Source organism: Canis aureus, chromosome 23, assembly GCF_053574225.1.
Source record: "Canis aureus isolate CA01 chromosome 23, VMU_Caureus_v.1.0, whole genome shotgun sequence".
NCBI classification, from domain to species: domain Eukaryota; kingdom Metazoa; phylum Chordata; class Mammalia; order Carnivora; family Canidae; genus Canis; species Canis aureus.
The window spans coordinates 2274528-2287368 of record NC_135633.1 but is presented as its reverse complement, the minus strand read 5'-3'; the positions used below and the strand labels follow the sequence as shown (position 1 = coordinate 2287368).

Sequence of the window (12841 nt, the reverse complement as noted above, 5' to 3'; positions counted from 1 at the left end):
AATCTTTTGGACATTTGAGGGACTGAGACAGTAATCCCATAAGCAGGAGAGCTATACCAGGAAACTTCCTCCTGGAGACAAATTAATTTTAGCTTTTCAATACTCCTTCCCAATCTGCAGTTAATTGATCAATGATTCTCTAAAAGTTTAAAGTTGTTTTTTTCCCAATACTTCCTATGCCAGTGGTAGTCACTATGACTGAGAAACAATGTCATTTGATATTACCTGATATATAGTAAAGTTGGGGGTTGTTTCTTCAACATGATTTATGATTATATTTCAGGAAACCTAGCATGTATCTTTAGAGAAAGTCCTCTTTAGGGGGTCAGGATGGTATAGTTATAGAGCACTGGCCTGAGATAGCTCAGTCAGGACAAAAAGGCTACCTTAAGCCAAAAATATAGTCTTTATGGAGATCAGTTTACTTGACTAAAATTTAGAGCTTCACTAGATGGTCTCTATAGTCTCTTCCAGTTAAAAAATTCAATGATCATAATGGTCTGAATGTATTTCCCAAATATTCCATCTTTTCTCTTAAAAAAACAATCCCTTCTTTAAATATTCCCCTGATAGTTTTCTTCTTTTATCCTCTTAAATTACTTGGCTCTTAAAAAGATAAGCCTTGATCGTATAACTATTATTAGTCAATAATAGGCCTTGGCTAGCTGGTCATTGTTAAAAAGACAAGTTTATAATTTGAGTCTTTTCTTGTCTTGATACACTAATGATGGAATCTGATTGGAAGAACATGGTCTATTCTGAGAACTACAAGTAGGTTAGTAATAGCTAAAATGAAAAATATAATGAGAGGTTATATATAAAACTTGAGAGGTATTCAGGTCTGGGAAATCATAACAGAGTTTGTATTAGGGAGAAAGCACTGAAGAGTGATATGATCAGAGTTACCTTTTAGAAAGCTCATTTTCATTGCAGTGGAATTTGAATGGAAGCAAAAAGACCAAAGGTAGCAGTCCAATAACGGGGGCTAGGAGTCTGGATTGTGGTAGTGGGAGACAGAAAGAAGTGAATAGATTTAAGAGGTTAAGGAGTAGATAATGCAGAAAAGGTTAGAAAAAAGACACCAATTTGAAAGTCACAGTACTGGGTCTATGTCCAGAGTTATATGACTGTGGATAAATCCTTTTGCAAAGTTATGTCTGTCTGCTTATTTCAGCTGTGAAAATACTCATGAAAAAATAACTGAAAGTGAAATTAGGGTGGTAGGAATGGAAGCAATTTTAATTTTATTGTTTTTTTCAAATTATTTGTGATGAAGTTCAATAAAAAAATAAGAACTTAAAAATAAATTTTAATTTCACAGTCAGGTTGTGAAAATGTTTTGCTGAAGACAGTTATAGAAGATTGATTGCTAGAAAAAATAAATTTGACCATATTGAAAAAAATGTCAGTTTATTGAAAATAATAACCCAAGCAACATTTACTTTATAAATGCTACTAAGCAGATTTGCAAAAGGCAAAAACAAATTAGCAATTACGGCAATAATACTAAAAAGAATACTGTGACACTTTTAAACTTTTTAAACCATAAAACATATGGTAAATATGGGAAAGCAAAGGCAAAGCCGTAAATTTCTAAAAATTTTTTTTTTTTGCCTCTTTAATGTTAAAACAGTTAAGTACTTCTGTAATTGGGGTTCGGTTATAAATTAGAATTCTGATTATGCAAATATATTGAGTTATAAGTATAATCTAAATTAAGTAAAGCTAGTAAGATAAAAATACTTTAGTAATAACATTTTGAAATAGAAATACATGTATTAAAATTTTAAGATAAATGTACTAAGGCCACTTGAACTGTATACCTAAAAATGTTAAGCTTTGCTATATTTTACCAAAAATATTCCTAATGTTATATAAATGGAAAAATGACTTAAAAAAAAGAAAGCAAAATTATATGAATGTGACCCTCAACCTTTCACCTGGGAGAAGATTTGTATACTTTTTGATCAGATTCTCAAAGGCATCTATGACCCAAAAAGGTCAGAATCACTGTTCTGGAGGAAAAATAGAAAATGTATCTTGTAATGCAGCTAACTCTGCTATGTTCCTTTTTTATACATGTTTCTTTGCCTATTGACATCCTTGTTAAAGATGCCTAAAATATTATTAAACCATTATTTGTCAACCATCTATTATGTGTTATGTGGTGCTAGACCTTTGCATATAGCATTGCATTTAAATATATTTTGAAAATAAGAAATTTAGACAACAAAGTTAACTTGTCCAAAGTTATACAATTAGAGTTAGCACTCAATACAAATATCAAATAACAGAATGACCAACCACTCTAATTCCAAAGTCTATCCTTTTCCCAATATTTACATTCTCTTTGTGGGGAATATTCTAAAGCGCTTTATCAATTAAATTATCTTATAAAATATTATTAAATTACGCTTTGTACTCATTTAATACCTGATCTACTGACTGAGATGCTTTCAGAAAGATATTTTGAAGACTTCTAGAATTACTAAGGTGTAGATTAAGTTGTTGGCTGAACCCCAGTAAATCTCCACACTAAAGAATTATTCAGTCTCCATTCACCTTTGGTTTTCTTCTTAGGAAACAGGGTATCTGCTGCTTGTTGCTCATTGCTCCTTTCCTACCTCGACTGTCACCAGTGACTACTCCTGCTAGTCTTCTACACAAAAAAGGACAGCTATTTACAGCCACTGCTAGCCAACCAGAGAATTCACTTCCTTGGTCATGATGCACTGGGTAATATTTTTTCAATTACAACAAAAAAAATTGTTATCTTTGAATATTTATCATTACAACCTGCATTCATTTGTTACTGAATATATTATACCTGTATTGACAATCAGTCTAGTGCTTTTTTAAAAGAAATTTGAAAGTTCCAGAGGACTAGATACCAATTAGCTAATACATAGTACTGAAATTCAGAAAAGCATCATCAAAGTAAAGTCTTCAGACACTTCTCTTTTAAAAAAATTAGTGTAATGAAATTGTTCTTTTAAAAAGTAATAGGTGGTGTTTGGATCAAAATTAGTTACTTTGTAGCAGGTGTCTATTTGTTGTGCTTATTTCATATTCATTTCCCCTTTCTTTCTTATTAAGAGAACCCTAATTTTGTTCAGGGTGATAATGTGTCCAGCAAAAACATTCACCTTTCCATATTCCCTTATAGCTAGGGACAGCCACGTGACAATTCTAGCCAATAAGACACGTCTGCTAGGAATTTCTGTTAAAGCTTTTACTCTCCCAAGACAGATACACCTCCCTACTTTCTTTCTCTCTCCTTCTTCTGGCCTAAGTGTGAACTTGAGACTGAAGATGGAATAATGATATGGCAACTATGAAATGACAAGTATAATGATGACACTGATGACATTCTGGAGGGACTATATTAGGAATAAACTGCATAATCTCAAGACTTATTGTTAAGGGAACAAATTAGCAAAATATAGTCCTAAATGCTGAAAGCAGTAAAGTTAGATTTCTGTAACCATATGGATGAACACAATTCTTATCTGATTCAGCAATTAACCATCATTACCCATCACTATTCTTTATCATTTTTTGTCATTCCAGGTGGAACGTCTTCAACTTAGTACCTATATGCACACACACATATAGATTTCTTTTTTTGTTTTTTGTTTTTGTTTTGTTTTGTTTTTGCAGGAAACATACAGCTTTCAAATCAGCTTTCATTAGCTATGATACAAGTAAGGGTGACCACGTTTAAAACTATTTTTTTCTACAAAACCTCAAGTACAAAAACAAACTGAAATTACCTACATGATAATATCTTCAAGCACAGTTTTATTACTTAAGAGCTATCTTATAAAAGGATGTAATCACTTAAGAATAACTTTGCTTAAAAGAACTTTACTCTTCTGAAAGTACAGAAAAGGCAAATTTAGTGGGTAATTAGCGAGGCAGAAGGTAAAATGAGTGAAGGCAAATGGTAAAATGAGTCAATTAAAACACAGAGAGAAGCAACAGTAGTTGTCTTCCAAAGAGAGATATTTACTCAATGACAAAGACAATGGGCTTAAAGGGCTGAATACATAAAACAAAACATTTATACCTTTGGAATGTGACCATTTTGACCTAGGAGTTCCATTTCAGTTTTTACACGATGAAGCCAGTTAGTATTCTCATCAAATTGCTTCAATTCCTCCTCCTTTTTCTTTTCTAGGTAGAAGCGACGAGTTTTCAACATTGCAAGTCTATGATCTCGTTTGCAAGTGGCCTGAAAAATAATGTATTTAATAGATTAATTTTTATAATATTTGATGTATGTGATGTTACTAACGTAGTAGATTTTCTGATAAAGGTGCCACTGTAGTCTATTAAGTTAGGCTATACTTTTGTATTTAAAGCTTTTTCCCCTTTGAAATGTTCACAATACTCCTGCTTGCAGGAAAATAGGAAATTGAGCTGTGAGTCATTTTTATAAAATTACATGTTGAGAGTTTATGGCTTTAAGAATTACAACAGCTAAATTGAAGACTGTAGCTTTGTGTGTGTGTGTGTGTGTGTGTGTGTGTGTGTGTGTGTATGCATTCCTTTAAATGCTGCATTTAAAAAGTTCATACGAGGTCTGATAATTCCCAGGATTTCTTTACTCAAAATCAAAGCAGATGCATGTCCTGATCTTTCCTTTCCTCCAACTTGAAAATTGTGAAGAAATAACTCTGCTCTGATTTTTACAATATCTTTATAGATACAGGCTGGTGCAAGGAATAGAAAATAGCACTTATATCAGAGAGCTCATAAATATCTGATCTTATCTGATGGTTGGTTCAGGATCCATAGTGGGTAGTCTGAATATTTTTGGTGTTTTATGTAGGCATGAATCTGGCCTTTTGGTTCCTTACCGCAAGTGTCTTGCATACCATCATGGGAGCTGTGAGCTAGAACAGCTTGATCTCTCTGGGCTATTTGCAAACAGATACTGAACTAAAAAATCATCAGACATGATGGCTGGACTTGGAATAATAGATCCCCATAGATTAGACCAAGCACCTGTGGTTGGTTTTGGGAGTAGGGAACTATATGAGAGAAAAAAAAAGAGCAGGGACTACAATGAACTTGGTCAAAGACCTTATTCTCTTTAAAAAATAAGTTCTTCTTCCTTACTATATTTTATAAAACATGTGTCAGAATTTTTGGGAAAAGCCAGGCATTAAAGAAACTTGCAAAAATATGAAACAATGTTACTCTTCTCATTACCTCTTTGTTTGCTTTAGAAAACATAATCATTTAATCATTATTTTTTATTAAAGTGTTACTTATGTTATCATGCAATGAGCTAACGGCTTTAAAATTAATACATAAATATATTTTTAAAAGTCTCAATTTGAATTTTTAATATAGGAATACTGGTGGATGGAATTCATATGAACAAAAGCTCTTTTAGGTCCTAAATATATATATTTTTAAATGGTAAGGGGTCCTGACACCTGAAAAGTTTAGAGCTATTACTATAACAAAAGGTAGTATATGTAGCCTCTTGACTTTCTCTGCTATTCAGCAGGTATGAAAAATTAGGCAAGTTAATTTCAGTGGGACTTTAGTCACCTTATCTGAAAATGAACATAAAAGTATTGTACCTGCCTGAAGGAAGACAGTTAAATCAAATTATCTTTACTTTGCTTTAACATTTATAAATGTTGTAGGAACTCTTAGAAACCAGGGCAGGAAATGCTCTGAGGCTTTCATGGCAGCCAATATTTAATACCGAAAACCTCTTAACTGAAAACTCCAAAAAGTATCTTTTTGGGTTTTTACTTCTAAATGTCCATCAATGGGTGCCTGGGTGTCTCAGTGAAGCGCCTAACTCTTGATTTTGGCTTAGGTTATGATTTCACAGTTGTGAGCTCTGCACTCAGGGTAGAGTCTCCTTGAGATTCTCTCCCTGTTCTCCCTCCTCCCCCACCCATGCACTCTCTTTCTCTCAAAATAAATAAAATCTTAAAAAAAAAATAGATGTCTATCAAATGTATTCCTTATGATTATTCTCTATGCGGCATTTTCTATCAGGGTACTCCTACTGAATCATTGTTCCGAAATAAATAACAAGTAAGTGTCCGGGAATAAATGCTAAAAGATGCATGTTAAACCCTGACATTAAAGCAAATGTTTCCCATTAAGGTTTCAAAAGAGCTTTATGTATTTTATTAACAAAATCGCCAGAATACAACAAAACTTCTTGAGAACAGGCAAATAATTCTAAAATTTAGGTGTTAACTATGGCTTTGTGCAAAAGGACCACTAACATAGTAAATACATTATTTCACTAAAAATAATTTGTAGCTGATCTGTGATCTATGGTCATAAAATCACCCAAGAGATTCACTTTAATTCTAATCTCAGAGTCTATACTCTAGAACCATTTATGGCTGAATCAATGTTATAAGATTGTTTTAGCACTTCTGATAATAAACGATTTTTGGAGAGGGTCCAAGACAGATATAAAATTCCTTGCCTTAGCAGGCAGTTTAGTAAAACTATAGTTTGACACTTTAGCACGTAAAAAAACCCCAAAACTGCCAACAACAAAAAACAACTCAGTCTCTATAGATGTCTTCCTATGTTTTTCAATAATTACAACTGATACACCTAAGAGGTTTTTATCTCCATTGCTTACCTAGTCTCATAAGAATAACTATAAGAAGTGGAATATATAGGTTGAAATGACCAAAAGTAAGAAATCCTAAAAGGCAAGTGTGTTGAAAAAAGGGGTATTAAGCAGAAGAATACACATAAAAACAGAAAAAAAAATTAAAAACAAAAAACAAACAAACAAAAAACCTAGCCAAACTCATTCTCCTCATGTCTTAGTAAGTACTCACATTTTTGGTATGACAAATCTTATTGCAGTGGTTTTTTAAAATGGCATTTCAATAAGATAAAGCAAATAAATGCATATTCAGGAAATAAATGACTAATTTTGATGGTATAGTTTTAATAGCTACGGTAAACTGGCATCAGTGATATATTAATGAATACTTTATGATTAGTTTCTTAGCATATCATACTCTCCAATTTCATAAGCTGAGAAAAAACTGAAATGCTAGTTTTTAAAGAACTATTTAAAATTTGATGGCCTTCAGACATTTAAAAAAAAGTAAAATTTTTATATATAATTGTTACTTATGGGAAGGTAGGAAAAGGAGAAATACATTTGGTGTGGTGGTCTAAGAGGACCAGAAAGTTATTTATAAGAGACAGCTTTTAAATGAGTAATATGCAAAAGTATCTTATGTATTATCTATGCAACTAATTTCACAAAATAAATAAAAATGAAATTAAGCTTATCATCAATGAACACCCAACCTAGGGGGAATAATTATTAAAATGTTAATTTTTCTGCTTTTTGGTGATCTAGAGTTGTATACAACCAGGTGTACATTATTTTCTATCCTGCTTTGAACTCCTGCTTCTTGAACTTATATCTCACTGACATTTTATTATTCCTAGAAAATTCTAAGCCTGAAACTTTTCATATTATCCTTTCCCCTTTTGCACTAATATACCTCCTTCAGAATAACTACTACAAGAATACATGACTTTTCAGTCCATCCTTCATGCAACAACATCTTGTTCACATTTGCTATCTTTTTATCCTATATTTGATATGATTTCATCAGGTCTTCCAGTTCCCAGAATTGGACGCTCTTCAGCTTATCCAATACACCATAAAGGATAGAGGTAACATGCTCTGGAACTAGCTTGCCTGAGTTCAAATCATATGAGTTCATAGGTGACCTATGAACCTATAGGTGACCCTGAGCAGGATGGCTTCTCTGTGCTCTAGTTTCCTCATCTTCATTATGAGGATAATGATGTTACATCTCTCATAGGGTTTTCTGAGAATTGAATAAATGCACATAAAGTATTTAAAACACTACTTAGCATTGTACCTGTAAAGCGAACTGAATTTCAGTGAGTAAGTCTTTAATTTCTGGATGTTTCATTTGTTTTCTTTTTGTATATGGATGTTCTTTCGATCTTTAATTCCTCTATCATTAATTCTTTCTTTGACATCTTTATCTTTAGTCTTTTTATAGTTTTTATCAGATTGCTCTAGTGTTTGAATCTTTGGAAATTCTGTTATTACTTGCTAAATTTGCTGACTTGATTATGGTGGAGTGTTTCACCCTGTGCTCTGTAATTTTGAATAGTGAGTTCTCATTAATGATTTTACCTGAGGGTCTGTATTACTAGACTGATTCTGTATTGATCTGCCCAGTTCTCCCAAAATTATCACTGTTCTGATACCATTTTTCCATGTTAATTTCTCACTTTAAGGATTTATTAAATAAAACACATGGATCACAAAAATTCAAACCTCAAATCATTGGTAAGAATATCTACAAAGACAGTCTTTAATATCTTCTTTTTTAATTAAAAAAAATTTTTAACTCAAAACCCTGAGATCAAGAACCCTATGTTTAACCAACTGAGCCACCCAGGTGCCCTATTAGTCTTTAAGTGAGACCCCAGGCATGGTTCCTCATCTGTCTGTGCTGATTGGGAGTATTTCTTCATAGTGTACTACCAGCATGAAGGGTGAAGGCCTATGAGGTTTCCAGCTTTATGTGGGGCCTGCCATTTCTAACTCCCTGTCTCCCTTTGGTCCCTTACCTAAGAAGCAGTGTACATCAAAGGTAAGATACTGGGAGAGGTCAGTGTGTGTGGAGGTGGGGAGCACAGTGTACTATTGCATAAAATAATAAACTGAGTAAAAGATGGTCTGCCTTTTTAAACACCACACAATGGAAATTCTAACAATGTTAGTGATAAAATATTCTTTCCTGGAAAAAAGATCTGCAATTAGTCTAAGTGGTAAATTACTGCCTGCATCTGGGGTGTACTGCTCCACCTTTGGTACCCAACTCTGAGTGTGTTAACTTCATGTTAAGTGCATTCAGTCATCCCTCAAAGAAGCAACAGTTGCAAAAGAAGCAACAGTTGCAAGGGGGATTTTGTATTTTTGGTTTCCTTTTTTTTCTGACACCTAGGAATTTAATTTTCTGTCTTGCACCCTCAACTATGCATTTAAAACAATGTTTGATACGTTTTCTCCAGGATTTCTAGGAGTTGTAGTGAATGGCTAATTAAATAACATTACCTATCATATTTATAGAATTAGAAGTCCCTAAAGAAAAAAAAAAAAAAAAAAAAAGAATTAGAAGTCCCTATGTATTTACACTTCTAAAATTTAATTATATATAAATACCTTTTCAACTTTGTCTTCAGAACACATCATTTCGATTTGCCTGTGGCACTGTTGTTGATAGAATGATTTAAGTTCATTTTCTTTTAGTAACATTTCCAACTTCAGATATTCTTGTCTAATTTCTTCTCGATTCTGGAACAAGCAGTTCAGAATTTCTTGAAATCTATGAAAAACAAACACATTATAGAATTTCACTAATTTTGTGAAATAAATTTAAGAAATAAATGAACAAAAGAATATATATCACTGATAGAATTAGACTCGATGACAAACAGCAAATAGGTTAGAGTGGCTGTTTCCTACTAAATTACAAATATGTTTTAAAAGGATATTAACTTTATTTTTACTGTATTTTTTTTCTCTTCCAAGATCACACTACTAAAAAAAATATAGGTATTATAAAGCTTCTCTATATAAATCATAATTACGTAAGTCAAAATAAACTAGTATATTTTGTCTATTACATGTAGAGTCATATACTCTATTTTGTCTATGTAATCCAGCTGCATAGCAAAAATAAAATATTTTGTTTGTAGGAAAAGGATGATAATTTGAACCTGTACTATCCCAATTAACAAGGCCCCAGAAGCAACACAGTACTGTGTGTTGTTTTGATGTTGGCTAACTGTGAAGAAACAAGCAGTGGGTGGCATAATCATATGGCGCCTCCATGGCCCCCTAGGGAAAGTGAGATAGCCAGTTTTTTGTTTTAGAATTTGTTACAGGGAAAACACACCATAAGGTAAGGTACCCCCTACAGCCTGGCTAAGAGTCAGCTGACATTGCCAGGACCCAAAACAACCAAGTTTGCAATGTGGTAAACCTAGAAAAGCCACTCTGGTGTCTTTCCTCCAAAGGGCAATGGAGATTTGGAGAATTGAAGTTGGGGAATTTGACTCACATCTCCTCCAAATACATAAAGACCTCAAGCTCAAAAAAACATCCATGCAAGGCCTAAAAGGAACCTACAATTCCCCATCCTCTAGAGTCAGCAGAACATTGTTCACAGCAAATTCTAGTCTTGTAAAAATATAGTTACGTTTTTAAATCACAGATCAGGTTTGAGCTATAGTAACAGTATAAACAGTCACAGGCAGAGCTCTCAAAGAAAAATTAACTGTGAAGCCTTTAAAATAAAACTGTAACAAAGTATATGCATTTAAAAATAAATGTTCTTCAGTCAGAATTTTAGATATATTTGTAAGGATCTGTGGTAAAAACACTGCCAATTTACGTCAGTAGTTCTTAATGAAACTCTATTGGGAATAACCATAAACCACAATACATCGACTTTACTGCAGTTTTGTCAAACTGATTAATATTTCATAGGAAGTATGTACGGACATTGCAATTTCATTGTATTATATTACAACACGCTAATGCCAGTAAATGAATTGATAAGTTATCTTTAGGTTATTCTCAAAGATAATGTCTTAGTTTGTTGTTTTTTTTTTTAAACATTTTTATCCAAGGACATAGTTAAATATTTGTCAATTTTGTAATTTTGTGGTCCAGGCTTATTTCAGTTGGTGGGGTTTACTGATTAGGATGGAAGAAAAGGAAATAGTATCAGAGGTTTCTAGAGATTTCCTTAAAAAAAAAAAAAAAAAAAGGAAAAGAAAATATATTATTTTAAAACAGAAAAGAGTCCTAAGAGAATAGTAACTATTTTCTAGTAGTTATTAGTATCTAAAACATTCAACTAACTAGTAATAAAAATCTTTGCCAATAATTTTAGGTGATACATGACAAATATTAAATTCTACACAATTTTCTTGATATAGTCATAAGTGAAGTTTTGTAATTACTCTGTAAAAGAACTATACTTTCTTTTTATGATTTCTTCTTGAATATTACCTTTCCAAAGAGCTTTGATATACAGCAAATATCATATATTCTTCCCTTCATCTGATTAAATCACATGAAAATGTTTATTTTAAAAAAGACACTTTGCAAATTCATGGCATTAAATAAGTTTTATGTAACTGATATCAACTGTCAACTGAGTCAGAAAAAAATTTTTTTTAAATCAAGGATATTATATGTAAACTTCAATATACAAATTCAATTTTAAAAAAGGTGTATCCGAAACTAGGTTGAAAGTCACCATTGACCAGTCTTCCTTATGCATAGCAAGATAACACTATAAACTCTAGAGTTCCAAAACAGTGTTAATAATCACTGGTTTTAGTTGTGGTTAGTTTCTTATACTAGTGGTAACAGAACATTGGCTCTGAAGAATGTCAATTAAGTTTAACTTCATTCAACTTCATTAAAGTTTGAGCAGATTCCTTTATCACAAGAACTCTCAGAGCCTTTAATAAACTAACGTACTTTGGAAATCACCTAGATTCCTTAAGAAGTAATTTCCAAATTTGTTTGATCCAGGAATTTCTTACTGCCTTCTTAGAACTACTCAAGATTCACAGCTTTTGAACTAGTATCCCGTTGGAACAATTTTGAAATTAACTGCTTAGGGGAAAAGAGCTTGTGATTATTGTATTATTAACAGCTAGAAAAGCTAGTGGGCATCTATCAAAATTCTGTATTAATTTATATCACTGAGAGATGCCCCCTCTAATAATTAACCAAAGTACATGAATTATTAGAATTATACATAGTCAAGAAAGGGTAGATAAAATTTACATGAACTAGACAAATAATGATGTTATGCCAGATGAGACTGCCTGAATGCTTGTTACCCAAAATTCCTATGTTGAAACCTAACACCCAAAGTGATGGTATTATGAGGTGAGGCCTTTGAGAGGTAGTCAGGTCACCAGGGCAGAGACCTTGTGGATGGGATTAGTGACCTTATAAAAGAGGAGCTGGAGAGATCTACCTCCAGAGGTCATGTGAGGATTCAAGGATTCTTGAATTCAAGATTCAAGTGAAATCTTCAGCTTGAAAGAATGCCCTCACCCAACTATGCCAGTCCCCTGATCTCTGGGACTTCTAGCCTCCAGAATTGGGAGATATAATTTTGTTTGTTCATTTAGCTTATAAGATACCTGTCTGGCATTTTGTTACAGCAGCCTGAATGGAATAGGACACTTGAGAAGAAAAATATGAAAACTGCTAAAAACTAATTTCATAAGTGATGTAATTAGCTTTACCTTCTCCATCTTATATCTAAATCCTGGTATAATCACAAGTATGTAATCATAATTAAAATTATCTGATTTCCAAAGTGCGTAAAATATAAAGGGCAGTCAGTGGCTTCCTGAATTCAGTTGAGAATACATATATAAAGACATACAATAAATGATGATAACATATCTGGCCAAATTTTAAAAACCATAAAATCCTCAAAATGAGATCTTAATGTCATTTTTACCTTTCAATTTCTTTTTCCTGAGGGTTTGAAATCATTATCTTTGCTTTGTTATTGCCATCAGTAAAAGCTTTCTGTTCTTCATAGGCTTTTAGTTTTTCTTTTAACATTAAAATCTAGTAAAGAGAAACACTAGTTAAAATACAAAACAAATTATTTATCTCTATTAAACATGGCCACAGAAAAATTTTAGCTGTGAAAAATAACTGAACATGCCAGATTTTCAACTGTAATAGGAAAATACATCAAATTTTTTGGCAATTAGGTTTGCATATTCC

The 12841-nt window shown here is 32.6% G+C and overlaps 1 protein-coding gene across 3 annotated transcripts in view; it reads right to left on the bottom strand.

Moving 5' to 3' along the window:
- KIF18A (kinesin family member 18A) overlaps positions 1-12841 on the bottom strand; it is a 78862-nt gene that overhangs the window by 42248 nt on the left and 23773 nt on the right. For all 3 annotated transcript variants that reach the window (XM_077866143.1, XM_077866145.1, XM_077866144.1), the window contains exons 9-11: positions 12567-12679; positions 9230-9392; positions 4070-4234 (exon numbers count right to left, since the gene is read on the bottom strand). In XM_077866143.1, coding sequence (XP_077722269.1) covers positions 4070-4234; positions 9230-9392; positions 12567-12679 — 441 coding nt within the window. The remainder of the gene's footprint in view (positions 1-4069; positions 4235-9229; positions 9393-12566; positions 12680-12841) is intronic.